Source organism: Procambarus clarkii, chromosome 19 (assembly GCF_040958095.1).
Source record: "Procambarus clarkii isolate CNS0578487 chromosome 19, FALCON_Pclarkii_2.0, whole genome shotgun sequence".
NCBI lineage: Eukaryota > Metazoa > Arthropoda > Malacostraca > Decapoda > Cambaridae > Procambarus > Procambarus clarkii.
Genome location: NC_091168.1, coordinates 39,348,410 through 39,373,439, shown reverse-complemented (window position 1 = coordinate 39,373,439; position 25,030 = coordinate 39,348,410). Strand labels below are relative to the sequence as shown.

At 44.0% G+C, this 25,030-nt stretch overlaps 1 protein-coding gene across 1 annotated transcript; it reads left to right on the top strand.

The window, feature by feature from the left end:
- Positions 1–7,453: 7,453 nt before the first annotated feature.
- LOC138366281 (snaclec bothroinsularin subunit beta-like) lies at positions 7,454–18,802 on the top strand. The gene is made up of 6 exons (XM_069327300.1): positions 7,454–7,572; positions 12,967–13,082; positions 13,663–13,817; positions 14,228–14,323; positions 17,048–17,154; positions 18,734–18,802. Exons 1-4 carry the CDS (start codon positions 7,459–7,461, stop codon positions 14,284–14,286), a joined length of 444 nt encoding a protein of 147 aa, XP_069183401.1. The 5' UTR covers positions 7,454–7,458; the 3' UTR covers positions 14,287–14,323; positions 17,048–17,154; positions 18,734–18,802.
- Positions 18,803–25,030: the final 6,228 nt, after the last annotated feature.

Here is a 25,030-nt window from a genome sequence, read left to right as displayed (position 1 = left end):
ATGTTTGCTGACGACGCCAAAATTATGAGAAGGATTAAGACAGAGGAGGACAGCTTGAGGCTTCAAGAAGACCTGGATAAGCTGCAGGAATGGTTGTTAGAGTTTAACCCAAGCAAATATAATGTAACTAGCTGTACCCGAGCAACGAGTTGCTGTGGCTCAGCAACGCATGTGCGTTGCTGAGCCACAGCAATCTTCCCCTGTCTCCCAGTCCTCCCACCAATTTCCCCTTCCCTGTCCCCTCGTCCTCCCAACCATTCCTCACCCCCATCCCCCTTGTTTCTCAGCCATTCTCCACTTACTCCGTCCCCTTTTCCATCCCTCCATTCTTTCCCTCACCCATCCTTTTATCCTCCCCACCATCACCCACTCTAGTGTCCCCTAGTCCTCCTAACCATTCCCCACTCCACCGTCCCCTCATCCTCCCTGCCATTCCCCCTCTCCTGTCCCCTCATCCCCCACTCTCCTGTCCCCTTGTTGTCCCCACCATTCTCCATTCTCATGTCCCCTCGTTCCCACCCTCCCCAACTCCCTCGTCCCGTCATCCTCCCCACCATTACCCATCCCGGTATGGTAAACAACACAGCTCAATTCCAATGCAATGTCACACAAAATAATTAAAAAAAATAAAAATAAATCAAAATCCAAGAAAATTCAATTTATCAATGCAATCAAAACATTGAAATGTCTTAACACATTTAGTATAGCGTGTGTTGATATTACGTGCAACAGATGGCGCTGTTTCATAAAAAAGAATGATTTTTACCTGTCACAGATGTGACATCTATATAGTAGGTATATAAAAACATGCACGTATTCGAATGGAACCTTGTGTCAAAATTTTAAAGCAATCGGTGAAGAACTTTTGGAGATTACAGCGTGTGTTGCTCTTTCATCCAACAGATTGTGCTTTTTAAAAAAAAATGTTTTTTAATGTCTCTGTGGTGTAGTGGTAAGACACTTGCCTGGCGTTCCGCGAGCGCTATGTCATGGGTTCGTATCCTGGCCGGGGAGGATTTACTGGGCGCAATTCCTTAACTGTAGCCTCTGTTTAACGCAACAGTAAAATGTGTACTTGGATGAAAAAACGATTCTTCGCGGCAGGGGATCGTATTCCAGGGACCTGCCCGAAACGCTACGCGTACTAGTGGCTGTACAAGAATGTAACAACTCTTGTATATATCTAAAAAAAAAAAAATGTCACAGGGGAGGCATGTATATAGTAGGCATATAAAAACACGCGCCTATTCGAATGCATCGTTGTGTCAAAATTTCAAAGCAATCGGTAAAGAGGTTTCGAAGATTTTCCTCACATGAAAAAAACATGAAAAACACAGTTTTTTGAAAAAAAGCATGTATTTCCCGCCACAGACGTGACATCTATATAGTGTTTATATAAAAACCTGCTCGGATGCGAATGAAACGTTGTGTGAAGATTTCAAATCAATCAGTGAAGAACTTTCGCAGATTAGCGATTTTGAACAAACGAACATTTACATTCTATTTATATAGATATAAATATATATATATATTGTGCATATATAGGCATAGGTTAGGTGTTTAGGTTCTGTTGGCGATAATTTGTAATATTGGTACGTGGATTAAGCATTCATAGCTTTGTGGTTTGAACAAAATTCGTCAGTGAAGCACTTGTTCCAGAAGTGTCAGAACGAAATCAGTTGAGTTGTGTGTGAATCGTTTTTCATTTATAAACAAGGGGTTTGGGGGGTGCATGGAATCACTTTTGAGTCTTTGTTTGGAGGACGGGCTGTTTATAGAATTGTGATTCAAACAGAAGACGTCAGCGAAGCACTGCTCGAGAAATGTTCGAACGTCATCAGTTGGGAGTCGTGTGTAAACCGTTTTTCATTCATAAACAGGTGTTTGTCGGGTGCTTGAAATGGACTTTGGCCTTTGTTTATGAGGACGGGCTGACTATAGATAACAAACGGTTCCTGGTGGATCACCCCATTTTACTCAAGGGTGGATCTCCCTCTGACGAATCCTCACCAGGCTAGCAACACAATGTCTGACTGGTCATCAAAATTTTTCTTCCTGACTTGCGTGTGGCGGTCAGACACAGGCAACAACCTTGCTTTACTTGTCACATCCCTCACCTGGGTCATACAAAACCTATAATAGGTTCCACAGTGGACACCAGACTCATTCCTTGACAGAAATTGTCTCTGTCACAGCTTCCCTTATGTAGAACTATATCTTAAATTTGGGAGTAGCGACGAGTAACGTGTGACCCCTCCGACTTTACACTCGCAAATGACGTCATAACCAATCACAGAGCCCTAGCTCGTATCACATCACGGCCTTGCTCCTCCCTAATTGGTCAGTGATGACATCATCCAGCTCCTCCCTCATTGGTCAGTGATGACATCATCCAGCTCCTCCCTCATTGGTCAGTGATGACATCATCCAGCTCCTCCCTCATTGGTCAGTGATGACATCATCCAGCTCCTTCCTCCTTGAGTATGTCTCCCATCGTCGCCATCTTTCTTTCCACCAAAAATGTTGCTCAGTGCCATATCATGCCTTCTCTTCCAAATAACTTCGATTTACACTGCTGTACATCCGGTTTCAGTCAACAGCATGCTTGAGTGCAGAATTCTCCTAGGCAGGATATAGGCCATGATGCTATCAGGGATCATGATAACTGTCAGCCATGTATGACAGTTTAGGTGAGTACACTTACACTAACACTTACCCAGTGTAGAGCGACGGTCTCTATTCTTGCAGGTCGGCATTCAATTGGTCCCCAACCACCTAAGTGGTTGGGGACCAATTTCCCTCCCTCGTCCTACACTGTAATCCTTATCGTCACATCCCTTCCAATGGCTATACAGTGTTAAATGGCTTAGCGCTCTCTCCTGATAACGTTCGTGCCGTGTAAGACCATCTAACTGTGATGTCACGCCCCCAGCACACACGGTCGGCTGTGAAGATGGCTGGACCAACTTCAACGGCTACTGCTACATGTATACTTACGGCGACTACTCAAACTACCTGAGTTACAGCGATGCCCGGGTGGCGTGTCAGGGCCTGGGAGGGAACCTCGCCTCCATCCACACGGCAGAAGAAGCGGACTTTATATATTCTTTTCTCAGCACTTACAGTACGTGTTTCTCACGTTCTTGGTAGCTCTTTATTCTTTATTTATTTATATTTAATTATATTCTTAATTTATATCCGCTTTATTCATAGTCTTTATTGTTTTGTGAATGAACTAAGATGATGGAACTTACCTAAGTTTTTTTTTTTTAGTAGCGAAACAGTAATGCATTGAAAGTTGTCACAAATGAGTTCAAATTAAATTTTTTACAACCACGACACTTTCCATAACATGGAAAAAAAGTTTCGACCACAGGATAGTCGTCCATTTGAATGTTAGTTACGACTAATATAGACTGTCCTTGGAATGTTAGTTACGACCTGCATAGATGATCCTTGGAACATCAATTACGACCTGCATAGACGATAATTGGAACATCAATTATGACCTGCATAGACGATAATTGGAACATCAATTATGACCTGCATAGATCTTAATTGGAACATCAGTTACGACCTGCATATACCTTAATTGGAACATCAATTACGACCTGCATAGACGATAATTGGAACATCTTTACGACCTGCATAGACAATAATTGGAACATTAATTATGACCTGCAGATGATAATTAGAACATCAATTACGACCTGCAGATGATAATTGGAACATAAATTACGACCTGCATAGACGATAATTAGAACATCTTTACGACCTGCATAGACGATAATTAGAACATCTTTACGACCTGCATAGACGATAATTAGAACATCTTTACGACCTGCATAGACGATAATTAGAACATCTTTACGACCTGCATAGACGATAATTAGAACATCTTTACGACCTGCATAGACAATAATTGGAACATTAATTACGACCTGCAGATGATAATTGGAACATAAATTACGACCTGCATTGACGATAATTAGAACATCTTTACGTCCTGCATAGACGATAATTAGAACATCAGTTACCCACTTATCAACCGGTCATTAACTGATATCCTGAGACTTCCCTTGGACATCAGTTACGACCATTACATACATGAAAGACGATATTCTCCAAATTCGTCTGTTGACCATATCATTGAAATATTTAATATATTTACGTTTGAATTAATGTTCTATAGTACTGTGTACTGACATCGCTGTTACTTTCAGAAAATAATTGTTTGCAGGTCTCTATGAATCCGTTTGGATTGGCTTGTGAGATGTTGGCCACTTTGGAGAGTACCAGTGGAGTGATGATACATCTCTCACATATACCAATTGGGATCCTTCGACTCTCTTTGTAAGTATAAGAAGATTGGCCCTTAAGTTTTAATCAATCGACAATAGCGAAAATAAGTGAATTAAAACAATTTTTTTAAGCTTTCCCCTCTAAGCAAATATTGGTGAATGAGAATATTTCTGAGAGCAAGTTTACAGTTTCAATTGTGTCTAGAACTGAAGTCTGTTTTATCATACATTAAACATTATTTCCAGCCCAAAGAGTGGGTTTATAACGTATACACCTGAATTTATATACCGGCTTGTCAATCGTCCCCCATTACTCCGGAGGATTTTTTTCCAGATGAATTTTGAAATATTGTCCTGGTATTTATGACTTTGGCGGGTAGGCGGTTCCACGGGATTATAACCCTGTTGATGAAAAAAAGCATCTCCTATTTTCAAGCATCTTCAAGCTACACTGTGGCTTGTTGAGGTTGAATCCGTTGCTCCTTGTTTCAGTCATTCTCCTCACGTATGTAGTATGTATGAGTAAGAGAGTTGACTTAGTTCTACTATATGTAGAACAATTTATCTACTGTAGATACTGTATGTCCTTTTGAAGGTGAGGTCTCCATGCTTGGGTACAGTAGTCCAAATGGGAAGCACCAGAGACTTGTGCAGTTGAATTACAATGTTTATAGGTGTGAGTTAAGAACGTATATAGGAGTGGTGTACAGAGTGAATATAGCAGTGGTTGACAACATATATAGCAATAGTTGACAACATATAACAGTGGTTGACAACATATAGTGATTGACAGCATATCAGGAAGGCCATCAAACAGCTTTCCTGTGGTAAAGCGCCAGGATCAGATGCAATCTCTGCTGAAGTGTACAAAACAGGAGACTCAGCCATGATGCTGGCACTGACAAAGCTCGTCCAGTCCTTGTGTAATGAAGGGGAGGTCCCACAACAGTTAAAAGATCCCAGCATAGTTCATATGTACAAGAAGAAAGGCAACCGGCAGTCTTGCCGAGGTATTTCACTTTTGTCCATCGCTAGGAAGATCCTGGCTCGTATCCTGCTCAACCGTCTCATTCAACACCTTGAGCAGGGTCTCCTCCCAGAAAGCCAATAGGGCTTCCGCGCAGAATTTGGAACTGTCGATTTGTTATTTGCTGGACGCCAGATCCAAGAAAAAGGCCAAGAGCATCATAGTGACTTCTTCATGACCTTCGACCCGACCAAGGCCTTCAGTACTGTCAGCAGAGATGGCTTGTGGAAGGTAATGGATAAATTTGGCTGTCCAGGCAAATTCACCACGTTTGTCGCACAGTTATGATGACGAAAGTACTGGACGATGGAGACGAGTCAGAAGCCTTCCTGGTGACAAACTGTGTGCAGCAGGACTGTGTTCTCGCCCCAACACTCTTCAGCATGGTATTCTCGGCCATGCTCACTGATGCCTTCAGTGATTGCCAGGACGGAATGCCCATCAGATACAGGACTGACGATGGGCTGTTCAACCTCAGGCGCCTACAGGCCATTACAAAAGTGAAGGAAGCTGTCATAAGAAACTTCCTGTTCGCTGATGACTGTGCCCTCAACGCCAGCACAGTAAATGATGCAGCACGAAATGGATTGCTTCTCACGAGCCTACGACAACTTCGGTCTCATCATCAGCACTAAAAAGACCGAAGTCAATGTTCTTAATCTGTTAATGTGGAGTCTCTTAATGTGGAGTCAATGTTCACCAATGTGCCAGTGGATGAGACCATTGGAATGATGGGCAGAGTTTATCGGGATCCAGCTTTGTACTCCCTTGACAGCCCTGAAGGCACACTCAAGAGGCTCCTTGAAGTATGTACCAAAGAGGCACCCTTCCTGAGTCATGATGGGCGCATGTATAAGCATGTAGACGGAGTCGCTACGGGGTTCCCTCTTGGTGTCTTATTTGCTAATTTTTACGTGGTACCGTCGAACAGAAAGTCCTTGTTTTCATGGGCCTAAAGCTCACTGTATACTGTAGATATGTAGACAACAAATTCCTGCAGGTGCCTGATATTGAGCACTTGCTGCAGCTTAAGGATGCACTGAACGAAGCTCAGTGCTAAAGTTCACTTACGAGATTGAGAGTAGAGTTGGCCAACCTTTTCTAGATGTAATATCATCGGAAAGGAATGGAGGCTTTAACACTGCAGTCATTCTGACTGCTGTCATTCTAAATGCTGCTCTATTCACATTCAAAGTGCTTTCATTCTAAGTATTGTCACCCTGTCATTCTAAGTGCTGTCATTTTAAGTGCTGTCATACGATCATTCTGTCATTCTAAATACTGTTATTCTAGGTGCTGTCATTCTAAATACTTGAATTGTAAGTGCTAGCATTCTTTCAATCGAAGTGATGTTGTGCTGTCATTCAAATTGCTTTCATTTTAAGTGCTGTCATTCTGTTATTCTAAGTGCTATCATGCTGATATTCTAAATGCTGTCATGCTATCATTCTAAGTTCTGTTATGATGGCACTCTATGAAGCTGTCATTCTAAGTTCTCTCATGCTGACACTCTATGATGCTGTTATGCTGACATTCTAATTTCTTTCATGCCAGGGGAATCTATAATGACACAGAGATTGGACAACACAACAATACTCCTCAAATGATAGAACGTTTCGAAACTATGTTATTACAAGTATCAATATGTAGTAACAGAACCCCAGTATAACACTTTTTATACATATTATTATAGTCTGGGAAAAAATAATGCTGAATACCACACTTAAATCTAGGCCTAGTATAGCACGTATGCACTATATTAGGCCTTTGCGTGGATTAAGCTTAGGATGTATTTGGTCTAGGTTATTTTAGCTAATGTCTCATTAGCAACATAAATATAAAAAACATATCCGGAGTGTCCAAATACAATATTACAAAGGTTAACTTTCTGTGTGTTCATCACTACACACTGGTACGTCCCACCATATACTTTCATATTAGAGTGGGTTGAGAGTTTGCGTTTTACAGTGATTTTTCATTAGTATTGGAAACATCATTTTCATATGCACTTTAATGATCTAATGATCCCACTAAATCGTTACTACAAATACTTTCACATTAGGATGGGTTGAAATAACAATATTTTATTTTTCAGATTTCAACTCAGAGCCTTCTTGTACATATATTCACATGTATCCTGAAGGAAAATGGGAACGTGATAACTGTAACATACTTAATAATTACGTCTGCAAGAAGCCTCAGGAAGCCACACCCATCACTCCCTCCCAGACCGGCTGCTATGAGGTAAGAACACTAATGGAATACATTATATGTGATGGAATATGGAGGATTTTGTTTACATTTTTATGAAACAGTAGAATGAATCATTAGTTGTGATGCGTGAATTGTCTGGCCTATGGTAATCCAGAGTTGTGATAATCCAGGGTTGTGATCAGTCAGTAAAGTGATCAGCCAGTGTAGTGATCAGCGAGAGGAAAGATCAGACAGTGTAGTGAGCAACCAGAGAAGTGAGCAACCAGTGTAGTGAGAAACCAGTGTAGTGAGCAACCAGAGTAGTGAGAAACCAGTGTAGTGATCAGCCAGTGTAGTGAGCAACCAGAGAAGTGAGCAACCAGTGTAGTGATCAACCAGTGTAGTGAGCAACAAGTGTAGTGAGCAACCAGAGTAGTGAGCAACCAGTGTAGTGATCAACCAGTGTAGTGAGCAACCAGAGAAGTGAGCAACCAGTGTAGTGATCAACCAGTGTAGTGATCAACCAGTGTAGTGAGCAACCAGAAAAGTGAGCAACCAGTGTAGTGATCAACCAGTGTAGTGATCAACCAGAGTAGTGAGCAACCAGAGAAGTGAGCAACCAGTGTAGTGATCAACCAGAGTAGTGATCAGTCAGTGTAGTAATCAGCCAGTGTAGTGATCAGTCAGTGTAGTGATCAGCCAGTGAAGTGATCAACCAGTGTAGTGATCAGTCAGTGTAGTGATCAGCCAGTGTAAAGATATGCCAGTGTAGAGATCAGCCAGTGTAGTGATCAACCAGAGTAGAGATCAGTCAGTGTAGTTTTAAACCAGTGTAGTGATCAGCCAGTGTAGTGATCAGCCAGTGTAGTGATCAGCCTGTGTGGTGTCAGCCAGTGTAGTGATCAGACAGTGAAGTTATCAGCCAGTGTAGCGACCAGCCAGTGTAGAGATGAGCCAGTGTAGTGATCTGCCAGTGTAGAGATCAGCCAGTGTAGAGATCAGCCAGTGTAGAGATCAGCCAGTGTAAAGATCAGCCAGTGTAGTGAGCAGCCAGTGTAGTGATCAGCCAGTGTAGAGATCAGCCAGTGTAGAGATCAGCCAATGTAGTGAGCAGCCAGTGTAAAGATCAGCCAGTGTAGAGATTAGCCAGTGTAGTGAGCAGCCAGTGTAGTGATCAGCCAGTGTAGAGATCAGCCAGTGTAGAGATCAGCCAGTGTAGAGATCAGCCAGTGTAGTGAGCAGCCAGTGTAAAGATCAGCCAGTGAAGTGATCAACCAGTGTAGTGATCAACTATTGTAGTGATCAGCCAATGTAGAGATCAGCCAGTGTAAACATCAGCCAGTGTAAAGATCAGCCAGTGCAGAGATCAGCCAGTGTAGTGATCAACTAGTATAGTGATCAACCAGTGTAGAGATCAGCCAATGTAGAGATCAGCCAGTGAAGTGATCAGCGAGTGTAGTGATCAACTAGTGTAGCGATCAACCAGTGTAGAGATCAGCCAGCGTAGAGATCAGCCAGTGTAGTGATCAACCAGTGAAGTGATTAGCCAGTGTAGTGATCAGCCAGCGTAGAGATAAGCCAGTCTAGTGATCAGCCAGAGAAGTGATCAGCCAGTGTAGTGATCAACCACTGTAGAGATCAGCCAGTGTAGTGATCAGCCAGTGTAGTGATCAACCAGAGTAGTGATCAACCAGTGTCATGATCGGCCAGTATAGTGATCACCCAGTGTAGAGATCAGCCAGTATAGAGATCAGCCAGTGTAGAGATCAGCCAGTATAGGTATCAACCAGAGTAGAGATCAGCCAGGGTAGTGATCAGCGAGGGGAATGATCAGGCAGTGTATTGATCAACCAGAGTAGTGATCAGCCAGTGTAATGATCAGCCAGAGTAGTGATCAGCCAGTGTAGTGGTCAGCCAGTGTAGTGCTCAGCCAGTGTAGTGATCAACCAGAGTAGAGATCAGCCAGTGTAGTTTTAAACCAGTGTACTGATCAACCAGAGTAGTGATCAGTTAGTGTAGAGATCACCAAAGCAGAGATCAGCCAGTGTAGTGATCAGTCAGTGTAGTCATCAGTCAGTGTAGTGACCAGCCAGTGTAAAGATCAGCCAGTGTAGAGATCAGCCAGTGTACTGATCAGCCAGTGAAGTGATCAGCCAGTGACGTGATCAGCCAGTGTAGTGATCAGCCAGTGTAGAGATCAGCCAGTGTAGAGATCAGCCAGTGTAGTGAGCAGCAAGTGTAAAGATCAGCCAGTGTAGAGATCAGCCAGTGAACTGATCAGCGAGTGTAGTGATCAACTAGTGTAGTGATCAGCCAGTGTATAGATCAGCCAGAGTGTAGAGATCAGCCAGTGTAGTGACCAGCCACTGTAGTTATCAGCCTGTGTAGAGATCAGCCAGTGTAGTGATCAGCCAGTAAAGTGATCAGCCAGTGTAAAGATCACCCAGTGTCGAGATCAGCCGGTATTGTGAGCAGCAAGTGTAAAGATCAGCCAGTGAAGTGATCAACCAGTGTAGTGATCAACTATTGTAGTGATCAGCCAGTGTAGAGATCAGCCAGTGTAAACATCAGAAAGTGTAAAGATCAGCCAGTGTAGAGATCAGCCAGTGTGGTGATCAACTTGTGTAGTGATCAGCTAGTGTAGAGATCAGCCAGTGTAGAGATCAGTCAGTGAACTGATCAGCGAGTGTAGTGATCAACTAGTGTAGTGATCAGCCAGTGTATAGATCAGCTAGTGTATAGAGATCAGCCAGTGTAGTGACCAGCCAGTGTAGTGACCAGCCAGTGTAGAGATCAGCCAGTGTAGATATCAGCCAGTGAAGTGATCAGCCAGTGTAGTGATCAGCCAGTGTAGAGATCAGCCAGTATTGTGATCAGCCAGTGTAGAGATCAGCCAGTGTACAGATCAGCCAGTGAAGTGACCAGCCATTGTAGTGATCATCCAGTTTAGTGATCAGCCAAAGTAGAGATCAGCCAGGGGAGTGATCAGCGAAGGGAATGATCAGGCAGTGTAGTGATCACCAGAATAGTGATCAGCCAGTGAAATGATCAGCCAATGTAGTGATCAACCAGAGTAGTGATCAGCCAGTGTAGTGATCAGCCAGTGTAGGGATTAGCAAGTGTAGTGATTTACCAGAGCAGTGATCAGTCAGTGAAGTGATTAGCTAGTGTAGTGATCAGCCAGTGTAGGGATTAGCCATTGTAGTGATAAACCAGAGCAGTGATCAGCCAATGAAGTGATCAGTCAGTGTAGTGATCCGCTAGTGAAGTGATCAGCTGGTGAAGTTATCAACTTGAGTAGTGATCAACCAGTGTAGTGATAAGCGAGGGGAATGATCAGCCAGTGTAGTGACCATGCAGCCAGTGTAGTGATTAACTAGAGTAGTGATCAGCCAGTGTAGTGATCAGCCACTGTAGATATCAGCCACTGAAGTAATCAGCTAGTGGAGATATCAACCTGATATCAAACACTACAGTGACAATCGGTCACTGTAGTGATGAGCGAGGAGAATGATCAGCCACAGTAGTGATCAACCAGAATAGTAATCCGCCAGTATAATGGTCAGCCAATGTAGTGATCAGCCAGTTTAGTGATCTGAGTAGTGATCAGCCAGTCTAGTGATCAGCCAGTGTAGGGATCAGCCAGCGTAGTGATCAATCAGAGAAGAGATCAGCCAGTGTAATGATCAACCAGCGTAGTGATCAGCCAGTGTTGAGATCAGCCAGTGTAGTGATCAGCCAGTGTTGAGATCAGCCAGTACAGAGATCAGCTAGTGTAGTGATCAGCCAGTGTAGTGATCAGCCAGTGTAAAGATCAGCTAGTGTAGAGATCAGCCAGTATAGAGATAAGCCAGGATAGTGATAAGCCGGTGTAGAGATCATCCATTAAAGTGATCAGCCAGTGTAATGAACAACCAGTGTAGTGATAATGCAGTGTAGTGATCAGATAGTGCAGTGATCAGCCAGTATAGTGATCAGCCAGTATAGTGATCAGCCAGTATAGTGATCAGCCAGTGTAGTGATCATCCAGTGTAGTGATAATGCTGTGTAGTGGTGTCTTCCACCGTACACAGGAAGGGTATGGCGTCTTCCACCGCACACAGGATGAGTATGGGGTCTTCCACTGTACACAGGATGGGTATGGGGTGTTCCACCGTACAAGGGATGGGTATGGGGTCTTCCACCATACACAGGATGGGTATGGGGTGTTCCACCATACAAGGGATGGGTATGGGGTCTTCCACCATACACAGGATGGGTATGGGGTGTTCCACCGTACAAGGGATGGGTATGGGGTCTTCCACCATTCACAGGATGGGTATGGGGTCTTCCACCATACACAGGATGGGTATGGGGTGTTCCACCGTGCAAGGGATGGGTATGGGGTCTTCCACCATACACAGGATGTGTATGGGGTGTTCCACCATACAAGGGATGGGTATGGGGTCTTCCACCATACACAGGATGGGTATGGGGTCTTCCACTGTACACAGGATGGGTATGGGGTCTTCCACTGTACACAGGATGGGTATGGGGTGTTCCACCGTACAAAGGATGGGTATGGGGTCTTCCACCATACACAGGATGGGTATGGGGTGTTCCACCATACAAGGGATGGGTTATGGGGTCTTCCACCATACACAGGATGGGTATGGGGTCTTCCACCGTACAAGGGATGGGTATGGGGTCTTCCACCATACACAGGATGGGTATGGGGTGTTCCACCGTACAAGGGATGGGTATGGGGTCTTCCACCATACACAGGATGGGTATGGGGTCTTCCACCATACAAGGGATGGGTATGGGGTCTTCCACCATACACAGGATGGGTATGGGGTGTTCCACCGTACAAGGGATGGGTATGGGGGTCTTCCACCATACACAGGATGGGTATGGGGTCTTCCACCGTACACAGGATGGGTATGGGGTTTTGCACCATACACAGGAAGGGTATGGGGTCTTCCACCGTACACAGGATGAGTATGGGGTCTTTCACCGTACACAGGATTGGTATCGGGTCTTCCACCGTACACAGAATTGGTATTGGGTCTTCCACCGCACACAGGATGGGTATGGGGTCTTCCACCGCACACAGGATGGGTATGGGGTCTTCCACCGTACACAGGATGGGTATGGGGTCTTCCACCGTACACAGGAAGGGTATGGGGTCTTCCACTGTACACAGGATGGGTATGGGGTCTCCACCGTACACAGGATCTGTATGGGGTCTACCACCGTACATAGGATGGGTATGGGGTCTTCCACCATACACAGGATGGGTATGGGTCTTCCACCGTACATAGGATGGGTATGGGGTCTTCCACCATACACAGGATGGGTATGGGGTCTTCCACCATACACAGGATGGGTATGGGGTCTTTCACCGTACACAGGATGGGGGTATGAGAGTAATTAATACGAACTAATTCAACTAAAACTGAACAGGATGACGGAGCGTATAAAGCTTCCTGTTACAAGCTGTTGGACGTGAAGCTGTCGTGGAGTGAGGCCAAGTCTGCCTGTGAGTCTCAGGGAGCGAACCTTTTGGTGATAGACGACAGGTGAGTACCGGAGAGTGAGTCTCCTGGTCTGTGACGACAGGTGAGTACCGGAGAGTGAGTCTTCTGGTCTGTGACGACAGGTGAGTACCGGAGAGTGAGTCTTCTGGTCTGTGACGACAGGTGAGTACCGGAGAGTGAGTCTTCTGGTCTGTGACGACAGGTGAGTACCGGAGAGTGAGTCTTCTGGTCTGTGACGACAGGTGAGTACCGGAGAGTGAGTCTTCTGGTCTGTGATGACAGGTGAGTACCGGGTAATGAGCCTCGAGGTCCTCGTTGAGACATCAGCCTCCCGAGGCTCACCTGGTCTCGTCCACAGGAAAGTTTATATACTCTCATAAGTATACTTGCCTTCCACATATCTTCATTGTATCTCTACTGGTTGGATCTTAATGAAATAAGTTGGCCCAGATTAATCCTAAAACAAAAATTAATATTTTGGTATGTTAAACTTTCTTATAAAATTTTTATTTAAGCTATTAGCTCTGAAGCAATATAAACTAGCAGTAATTAACGCAGACAAGGAGAGAGAACCAGCCATAGTCGTAGCGATAGCAGCAACAACTACAGAACTCTCGTGTAGGTACGAGAATGCTTTCGTAGCTGCCTTCCTGGGAGACCTTGACAGCTGGGTCTGGACTGGTCTCTCAGGCACCGTCGGTGAAGATGGCTCCGTCTCCTTCACTTGGGTCAATGGCGATCCTGTCGACTTTTCCAACTGGGACGAATTTGAGCCAGGTTAGTTGCATGTATGTTTAAAACTATGCAAAAAACATACACAAAAATATTAAAACTATGAACTTCAATGTCTTAACGTTTCGTTGAACCCTCAACAAAATAAATGATAATGAACTAAAAAAATTGTTACCACAGAAGTTATCGGGAAGGAATGGCAACCTCGTAGATCATCTACAAGCTGGCTGGGAAGTATTGACATTGATAAGGGACTACTATATTATCTACAAGCTGCATGGGATATAATGATGTAGTTGAGGGCACAATAATCCCCTTCACGCCTCCAAGGTGTCTGGGCGGGGCCGACGTGGATAATGGAACTATAGTTAATCTATAATCCATCAGGGAGGTGGCTTTATTGTTCAATATGCATCAGTAAAGATCAGAGTGACTTACTACTGTCCCCTTCACAGATGTCAGCCACGGGACGTGCGTGGTGGCTTCCGGCAAGAAGACCAACCCAGGCTTGTGAATCGTGAGGATCTGTGAGGATACCTACAGCTATATCTGTAAGGCTCACCACTATCATGTACTCCCACACCTTCTCCAGGCGCTGTCTATCGTACCATTTGTACTCTGTTCTGTTGTATGATTATGTATGACGGACGTCGCCACCAGATCAACAATGTTGGGCAACACACACAGAAATCACAGTAACGTGATGCATCAGTGAACAAAATGTTGATTAAGGCAGCGTCTGGGATGATCTCGGACGTAGGTTCGAATCCTCGTCACGGCCTTTGTGGATTTGTTTAATGTTGGGCAATATCCCAGTTCATCCCCCTGGTTTGGTAGTACTTATAGTAACGATGGTGACCATAGTAATATACCGACGTACAACGAAATTAGAAAGTAGAATTCTAAACTATTGGTTTGGACAAACTGGAATTTTTATTTTACTTGTTGCTTTAACAACCTAAACTAACCTAACTTAACCTCCCTAGGCCTAATACACGATATCTGAAGCCTACTATAGTACATATGTGAGCTATACTAAGCCTAGGAATATTTAAGTTTGTTTTTTAGCTCCATTTATTTAAATATAATTCTTTACTAGTCAGTATACTACTATATAAAGCTAAGTACGTACGAATTCGTGACTATTAACGACCGTCACAATAGGTACTATCTAAACAGGAGGAAGGGTTGAATAACGACCGTCACAATAGGTACTATCTAAACAGGAGAAAGGGTTGAATAACGACCGTCACAATAGGTACTATCTAAACAGGAGGAAGGGTTGAATAACGACCGTCACAATAGGTACTATCTAAACAGGAGGAAGGGTTGAATAACGACCGTCACAATAGGTACTATCTAAACAGGAGGAAGGGTTGAATAACGACCGTCACAATAGGTACTATCTAAACAGGAGGAAGGGTTGAATAACGACCGTCACAATAGGTACTATCTAAACAGGAGAAAGGGTTGAATAACGACCGTCACAATAGGTACTATCTAAACAGGAGGAAGGGTTGAATAACGACCGTCACAATAGGTACTATCTAAACAGGAGGAAGGGTTGAATAACGACCGTCACAATAGGTACTATCTAAACAGGAGAAAGGGTTGAATAACGACCGTCACAATAGGTACTATCTAAACAGGAGGAAGGGTTGAATAACGACCGTCACAATAGGTACTATCTAAACAGGAGGAAGGGTTGAATAACGACCGTCACAATAGGTACTATCTAAACAGGAGGAAGGGTTGAATAACGACCGTCACAATAGGTACTATCTAAACAGGAGGAAGGGTTGAATAACGACCGTCACAATAGGTACTATCTAAACAAGAGGAAGGGTTGAATAACGACCGTCACAATAGGTACTATCTAAACAGGAGGAAGGGTGGAATATCGACAATTACCCAAGAAGAGACTTGAGGCAATGTCTGGTTCCCGTAATAATAAAGATAATGCACAAAGAAATCACATTAACGTGACGTATCAATGACAAAATCAGAATGGGTCATGAGGAGGTTTTGTTGTAAAAGTCATGTACTTGGGAATTCCAGAGCATCGGTTCGAATCCTCCTCAAGGCTCCTACGGAATTTCTCAATAATAATAATAATAATAATAATAATAATAATAATAATAATAATAATAATAATAAAATAATAATAATTTCATTTGTATACAAACACAGACGACAAGGTTACGTTGGTTAATTATTAGGTATTCTATTTGTATGTTTTATAAAACCAATAATTACAGCAACATTTTGAGCATATTGATTGTGCTGAGTGTTACAAAACGATGACTGTTAATTAGGCCTATGGAAACCTCACTAGGCCAACGACGGGCATTTCTTAGAACGCGGCCATCAACAGTTGTATAACTCATTATTTTTACTGCAAGGTGAACAGTCGTATCAGGTTTAAGGAAATGTCTTCAAACGTCTCTCCCTGCCCTGGAATCGATCTCGGGTTTATTGGGATATGTGGTGTGTTACCTGGTGCTCCACAAGTAGCAATTTACTTGTTTAGAATATTTTAATATGTTTTAATACTTTAGAATTTAATATAAGAATTCTAAACATCTTTAACAAGAATTCTTAACATTCTAAACATCTTTAACAAGAATTCTTAACATTCTAAACATCTTAGAATAGAATTCTTAACATTCTAAACATCTTAGAATAGAATTCTTAACATTCTAAACATCTTAGAATAGAATTCTTAACATTCTAAATATCTTCTAATAGAATTTAGAATTCTTGCCATTCTAAGATGTTTAGAAAAGGCACCACAGTCAAAGCACTGAAAGCGTTACAAATTATAAGTCAAATGTATATGTAAGAATGTACACTACAAATAATCAAATGTATATGACTAAATTTAGACTAAGGAATACCACGAACATGTCCATAAGTGGTCACACAAACGCCTAGAAAAATTGTGTTTTGTCTTTAAACATCAACATTGTTTTATCAAAGGTTGATCATGTCTAACGAATCTATTAGAGTATCATAACAAAAATTACAAAGATAAAATAGGCTCGAGAAGGGTGAAGTGGCTGGGTTTTCCACGACAGTCATGAAGTGTTTGATACTCCTGCATGAGAGGCACCTGACGGGTAGGAAACAAAGGGTGAGAGAGCACCAGACGGAGCGGCAGGAGGGAAAGTTGGGTCAGAAGTGGGGTGCCACAGGGATGAGTATTCAAACCCATTGTGGTCATAATGTATGGTAACAATGTGTTGTAATACCATCTCCTGCTGCTCCTCCTGCAGGTGAGTATGACCGCAGCGGGTACACCTCGCCTCCGGTACCTACCACATTGTCCCCCGGCGCCTACTGCGCCTATGGCTGGAGTCACCAAGACGACCGCTGCTATCAGGTATGAACGATACTTGGTTCACCAACCTGTGTTCAGTCCAGCCCCAAACACTACTGCGTCAACTTAAGAACAAAGAGTAAATATATACACCAATAGGCCTACTGGTTCATGTTAGCTAAGTATTCTTTAGAGCATTTATTTTTACATATTTAATTGAATTTACATATTGCATTTTACATATTACATATTGAAACCTTCATGAATCCTTTATCATATTTTTTATGAATCTAAATGATCGAAATTATAATCCTTTGGTAAGGGTTAAATCTTAATTTAGCCATTGTAAGCGATGAGTCACAATAACGTGGCTGAAGATATGATGACCAAACCACACATTAGTAGATGGACAAACGACGACATTTCGGTCCGTCCTGGACCGTTATCAAGTCGTGTGCGAAACGTCGTCATTTCTCCATCTTTTGATGTGTGGTTTGGTCATCATAATTGAACCATTATTTTATCCAAATTGTTTATGCTTCTGAGGTGCGGTCCTTCACTCTTGTCTGGCATATTTTATCACAGTTTTTTCTCAGAATTTACGACTTTCCTAATTTTAATCCAATATTTGCATTATAGTCGATAGTTTAACTCTGAAAAAATATTTTCTCACAAGCACATCCGAGACAGGTGACAATAATAGGAAATATGTACAGTCCATCTGGACCTCAGTTGGTGTCTGACATGGTTCTTCTGGAGAGGCGGCTTAGCAAGGTCTAAGTACTTGGCATTGGAGGAAGGTGCTATCCTTCAATGCCCTTCAATCATAGCCTACAATTGTATGGCAAAAAGACAGAAACAGAGGGTCAGAATAATTAGTGAAGATGGGATAGGTTTATGTGCCTAGTGGTGTGCCACAGGGTTCTGTGCTGGGCCATCAGCTTTTCACAGTTTGCATCACCGTCCAAGATGCCGGAGAGAACAGTAACATCAGCAAGTTCTTGGAAGCCACGCGGATATGGTACACGAAGGAAGAAGCTTAAAAACAGGAGCTGAAGCTGTCAGCGTCGAGACATTACTTCAGTTCAAGATGCAGCTGAAAAAAATTCTCATGAAAAATAGGGAAGACGTCACTGTCTCTGCAGAAGTCATGAATTAAGAAGAGATGGTGGCTCTCAGGTAAATTCAAGTAAATGCAAATTCTTTAACCTGGAGAAAGACAATGATGCTAATTACTACGTCAATATTACAGTCATTAGTTGATCAAATTGTGAGTAAAGCTTTAGCGTCTTGGTTGGTGGCGCCCCGAGGCCCCCAGACACCTTGTCGCTCTATTGCAGTAAGGACGTTGAATCTTTAGAGATAATTCAGAAAAGGTTGATACATCAGGGGCCCCCTTAATACTAAGTCAGATTGTAGAAAAAAAGGGTCTCAATCTGCACCTGCATGAGAGATGCAGGACTCGCCTAGTACAGACCAACAGGCCTTGTGTGGTGACCCTTAAACTCTTGTTCAGACTTAATATATGTTCTTACTTCGTACATGTCATGGCACCATCTCAGGACACCTCTTCGCTAGTCTCTAAATGTTATGTACTGTATACATCGGTGAGGTGTGGCGGTGATCAATGGCGTCGTTTCAGGTGTTCTCGGAGGCACTGCCGTGGGGCCGGGCGGAGGAACTGTGCGTGTCTGTCGGGGTCACCTCGCTAGTGTCGGCAGCGCTCACGAGGAAACGATCATACAACAGTAAGTCCTTCATTATTGGTGGCGTTGGTGAAGAGGTCGACCAACTGTTCATTATTAAGTAGTCCCCGTGTTTACTTATCAGTATCTATAAAAGAGAATGTCTGTCTGTCTGTACAAAGTTTGGAGGGTAGAAGATTGGGGATAGATAACCTCACCCAACTTTTCACGACGACATGTGTGTGGTATGTGACCGTCGTAGGCTGGTCGGAGTCGGCCAGATTGCGTCCTTTTAAGAAATATCAGCTCACAGAACGACCCCCTGTGATTTTGAGGAAGTCTCAGTGTGATGAGAACAGTATGTCTCAGTGTGAGGACACTGTGTCTCAGTGTGAGGACACTGTGTCTCAGTGTGAGGACACTGTGTCTCAGTGTGAGGACACTGTGTCTCAGTGTGAGGACACTGTGTCTCAGTGTGAGGACACTGTGTCTCAGTGTGAGGACACTGTGTCTCAGTGTGAGGACACTGTGTCTCAGTGTGAGGACACTGTGTCTCAGTGTGAGGACACTGTGTCTCAGTGTGAGGACACTGTGTCTCAGTGTGAGGACACTGTGTCTCAGTGTGAGGACACTGTGTCTCAGTGTGAGGACACTGTGTCTCAGTGTGAGGACACTGTGTCTCAGTGTGAGGACACTGTGTCTCAGTGTGAGGACACTGTGTCTCAGTGTGAGGACACTGTGTCTCAGTGTGAGGACACTGTGTCTCAGTGTGAGGACACTGTGTCTCAGTGTGAGGACACTGTGTCTCAGTGTGAGGACACTGTGTCTCAGTGTGAGGACACTGTGTCTCAGTGTGAGGACACTGTGTCTCAGTGTGAGGACACTGTGTCTCAGTGTGAGGACACTGTGTCTCAGTGTGAGGACACTGTGTCTCAGTGTGAGGACAATGTGTCTCAGTGTGAGGACACTGTGTCTCAGTGTGAGGACACTGTGTCTCAGTGTGAGGACACTGTGTCTCAGTGTGAGGACACTGTGTCTCAGTGTGAGGACACTGTGTCTCAGTGTGAGGACACTGTGTCTCAGTGTGAGGACACTGTGTCTCAGTGTGAGGACACTGTGTCTCAGTGTGAGGACACTGTGTCTCAGTGTGAGGACAATGTGTCTCAGTGTGAGGACACTGTGTCTCAGTGTGAGGACACTGTGTCTCAGTGTGAGGACACTGTGTCTCAGTGTGAGGACACTGTGTCTCAGTGTGAGGACACTGTGTCTCAGTGTGAGGACACTGTGTCTCAGTGTGAGGACACTGTGTCTCAGTGTGAGGACACTGTGTCTCAGTGTGAGGACACTGTGTCTCAGTGTGAGGACACTGTGTCTCAGTGTGAGGACACTGTGTCTCAGTGTGAGGACAGGTATTTCAAATTAATTCCAATTGTTAACACCAACAAATCTTATGCTCTCTTTCTTCATAGTATAGAGTTGAATATTAATTATGTAAGTCATTAACGTTGTTTGTTATCCCATATACTCCTAGATGCGCGTATTTATATAAGGAGCTCTAGGCACAGGTGAAAATAATTTAAATCTGGTTTTAGTAAATACAAGATGAAAGGTTATACATTTAGGTGTTGTATAATGCATGCCCTATTCATGTGGTGATTGTAATTCCCGGTGATTGTTTCCACAGGCTGGCAGGCATGATTGACCTTCAGCCAACCTACCAGGCTGTGTGGGTTGGCCTTAGGCTGGGCTCCGAGTCAGGTGAGTCACAATGACCAGAGGCACTTGTAGGTGAGTCACAATGACCAGAGGCACTTGTAGGTGAGTTAGAATGACCATGCCAGCTGGAGGAGGGGAGTCACAATGCAGTACCACCCTTGTCCTAATATTCCTGACTATATACAAACTATGTAAGCACTCACAATTTTCCTCATTGTATGTGCTCACAATTCAATAATTTTGGTCAATAAGTAATATATAATCACATATATGAGAAATCAACTACGAAACAACATGGTGTTCACATTTTATCAAATTGTTTAATATTAATTGTTGCAGGTTACGAATGGTCGGACGGAACTGCTCTGGACTATGTCAACTGGGCGGAGGGTCAACCGGACAGTTATTATAGCAGAGAGAACTGCGGCTCTGCTGATACCACCTCCATGAAGCTCTCTGACAGTGTCTGTGATGCTTTCCTCCCGTTTGTCTGTGAGGCAGCTTAGGGTGAGGACAACTGTGTCACGCTGACACTGTGTGTGAGGCAGCTCAAGGTGAGGACAACTGTGTCACGCTGACACTGTGTGTGAGTAGCTTAGAGTGAGGACAACTGTGTCACGCTGACACTGTGTGTGAGGTAGCTTAGGGTGAGGACAACTGTGTCACGCTGACAGTGTGTGTGAGGCAGCTCAGGGTGAGGACAACTGTGTCACGCTGACAGTGTGTGTGAGGCAGCTTAGGGTGAGGACAACTGTGTCACGCTGACACTGTGTGTGAGGCAGCTTAGAGTGAGGACAACTGTGTCACGCTGACAGTGTGTGTGAGGCAGCTCAGGGTGAGGACAACTGTGTCACGCTGACTGTGTGTGTGAGGCAGCTTAGAGTGAGGACAACTGTGTCACGCTGACAGTGTGTGTGAGGCAGCTTAGAGTGAGGACAACTGTGTCACGCTGACACTGTGTGTGAGGCAGCTCAGGGTGAGGACAACTGTGTCACGCTGACTGTGTGTGTGAGGCAGCTTAGAGTGAGGACAACTGTGTCACGCTGACAGTGTGTGTGAGGCAGCTTAGAGTGAGGACAACTGTGTCACGCTGACACTGTGTGTGAGGCAGCTCAAGGTGAGGACAACTGTGTCACGCTGACAGTGTGTGTGAGGCAGCTTAGAGTGAGGACAACTGTGTCACGCTGACAGTGTGTGTGAGGCAGCTCAGGTGAGGACAACTGTGTCACGCTGACTGTGTGTGTGAGGCAGCTTAGAGTGAGGACAACTGTGTCACGCTGATAGTGTGTGTGAGGCAGCTTAGGGTGAGGACAACTGTGTCACGCTGACTGTGTGTGTGAGGCAGCTCAAGGTGAGGTCAACTGTGTCATGCTGACTGTGTGTGTGAGGCAGCTTAGAGTGAGGACAACTGTGTCACGCTGACAGTGTGTGTGAGGCAGCTTAGGGTGAAGACAACTGTGTCACGCTGACTGTGTGTGTGGGCAGCTCAAGGTGAGGTCAACTGTGTCACGCTGACAGTGTGTGTGAGGTAGCTTAGAGTGAGGACAACTGTGTCACGCTGACAGTGTGTGTGAGGCAGCTCAGGGTGAGGACAACTGTGTCACGCTGACTGTGTGTGTGAGGCAGCTTAGAGTGAGGACAACTGTGTCACGCTGACTGTGTGTGTGTGAGGCAGCTTAGAGTGAGGACAACTGTGTCACGCTGACAGTGTGTGTGAGGCAGCTCAGGGTGAGGACAACTGTCACGCTGACTGTGTGTGTGAGGCAGCTTAGAGTGAGGACAACTGTGTCACGCTGACAGTGTGTGCGAGGCAGCTTAGGGTGAGGACAACTGTGTCACGCTGACTGTGTGTGTGAGGCAGCTTAGAGTGAGGACAACTGTGTCACGCTGACACTGTGTGTGAGGCAGCTTAGGGTGAGGACAACTGTGTCACGCTGACTGTGTGTGTGAGGCAGCTTAGAGTGAGGACAACTGTGTCACGCTGACAGTGTGTGTGAGGCAGCTTAGGGTGAGGACAACTGTGTCACGCTGACTGTGTGTGTGAGGCAGCTTAGGGTGAGGACAACTGTGTCACGCTGACTGTGTGTGTGAGGCAGCTTAGAGTGAGGACAACTGTGTCACGCTGACAGTGTGTGTGAGGCAGCTTAGAGTGAGGACAACTGTGTCACGCTGACAGTGTGTGTGAGGCAGCTTAGAGTGAGGACAACTGTGTCACGCTGACAGTGTGTGTGAGGCAGCTTAGAGTGAGGACAACTGTGTCACGCTGACTGTGTGTGTGAGGCAGCTTAGAGTGAGGACAACTGTGTCACGCTGACAGTGTGTGTGAGGCAGCTTAGAGTGAGGACAACTGTGTCACGCTGACAGTGTGTGTGAGGCAGCTTAGAGTGAGGACAACTGTGTCACGCTGACAGTGTGTGTGGAAGCAGTCAATATGAAATCTTCCGTATGGCCTCTTGATTGTTTCTAACAATTTCTTAATAGTTTTGCGGCTAGGGAAAGTATTTCCTTTGGAAGTCAAGTTTCTTGGCACGATAATTAATGTTGTAGTGATTACCACTTTCACGGTAATCACTACAACATGCACATCACAACACTAATAACTACATGTTATAATCACTACAACATGCACATCACAACACTAATAACTACATGTTATAATCACTACAACATGCACATCACAACACTAATAACTACATGTTATAATCACTACAACATGCACATCACAACACTAATAACTACATGTTATAATCACTACAACATGCCAACCCGTTCTCCTTTTAGATAGTGCCTACTGTGACGGTCGTCAATAGTCATTAATTCGTACGTTCTTAGCTGTTAAGTAGTAGTATATTGACTAGTAAGGAATTATTTTACAATACATGAAGCTAAAAAACACAAATATTCCTAGGCCTAGTATAGCACACATATGTACTACACTAGGCCTTAGATATTATATTGTGTATTAGGCCTAGGAAGGTTGGGTTATGTTAGTTTAGTTTGTCAAAGCAACACGGGTAAAAAAATATTTTCCGGTTTGTCTAACTCAATAGTTCAGATTTATACTTTCTACTTTCGTTGTACTTCGGTATATATATATATACTATGGTCGTCATCGTTACTACAAGTACTACCAAAACAGGAGGCTGGGCTAAACATGCTCACTACAACACTAATCACTACATGTTATAATCACTACAACATAATCAATTCTTTTTTGTATTTCTTATCCTTGGTTATTTTAAAGTTACATTGCGTCACGTTAAAACACTATAATTCATCTTCAAACATGTGAAGTGTAAAATTATAAATGCTTGACTATCTCCTGAAATTTGATATCAATGAAAACCTTGGTCTTATGAAAGAAAACGTGAATATCACAGACTTAGTGTATGTTATACCTTCAAAATATACTATTAAACATTTATACGAGAATAATATAAAAATATCTGTTGATTACAAAAGTTCATATGCCAGTTCACCAGTGGACTATTACTGAAACCTTAATAACCCTTCAAAGCACCACAAAGATCTAAACAAGTGTCCAGGTGGTCTACACAATGAGAAATACTTACTCCACATGGAATAATAATCACAACTCCGCAACTTAGATCCAAATGCTACTTTACCACTCTCAATTATTTTACCAAAATTTCCTCCCATGACTTCTGGAGCTGCTTGGAGTACTGTCTGCTCACAATCAATAATATCACTACCAAGCTGGGTCACATCCTCACAGACAACTGAAGAGGGAGGCTCAATGGGTCTCCATCTACTCAACAGAAGCTGATCCTCTGACTGCTTTCCCACACTCTCCAAAACTGGATCTACAGTACAGACTGTCTCCTTGCTTCTCTCTGAAATCTTAGGGTCAGTTCTACTCAATGCACATAAATGAAGGGAATCTGAAGCGAGCGGGCAAGTAACAGGTAGTTTGACCTCCTCCCCTATTATATCACCTTGACTAGGGTGAGGCGGGGCCTCTACAACAGACTTACTCTCGACAACTGATTCTAAACTTGGAGTGAGCGGGAATACTTCTGCCAACCCGACATCTTGTCCTAAACCATTCACTTGGCTGGAATACAGAGTCGTGGCTTTTAAGTTTCTCTCAACTCCTGGCACAACGTTCGTAGTGAGCGGGCAAGACAATGGTACATGGACATCCTTTCCCAATTTATTGGAATAAAGCAGAGTCATAGTATCAGGCTTACTCTCAACAACTAAATCGGCCACACAGGAATCTGGAACAACCACATCCCACTTCTCCACTGAAGGGGTACTGGTTTCTGGAACAAATGCTTGAGTAACAACATCAGAACTGACAACTGGATTTATATTAGTACTGACATCAGCACAGGTAGAATGGACAAAACCATCTTCTACAACAGGTTCATTCATAGAACTAACTTCAGCACAGGCAGAATAAACATGGTCTGCAACTGGCTGTTTACACAAACGGGGATCAGTCTCACCCACAACATGATTGATGGCCACATCATTACCCAATATAACATCCACACCTGGGATGGGCAACTGTG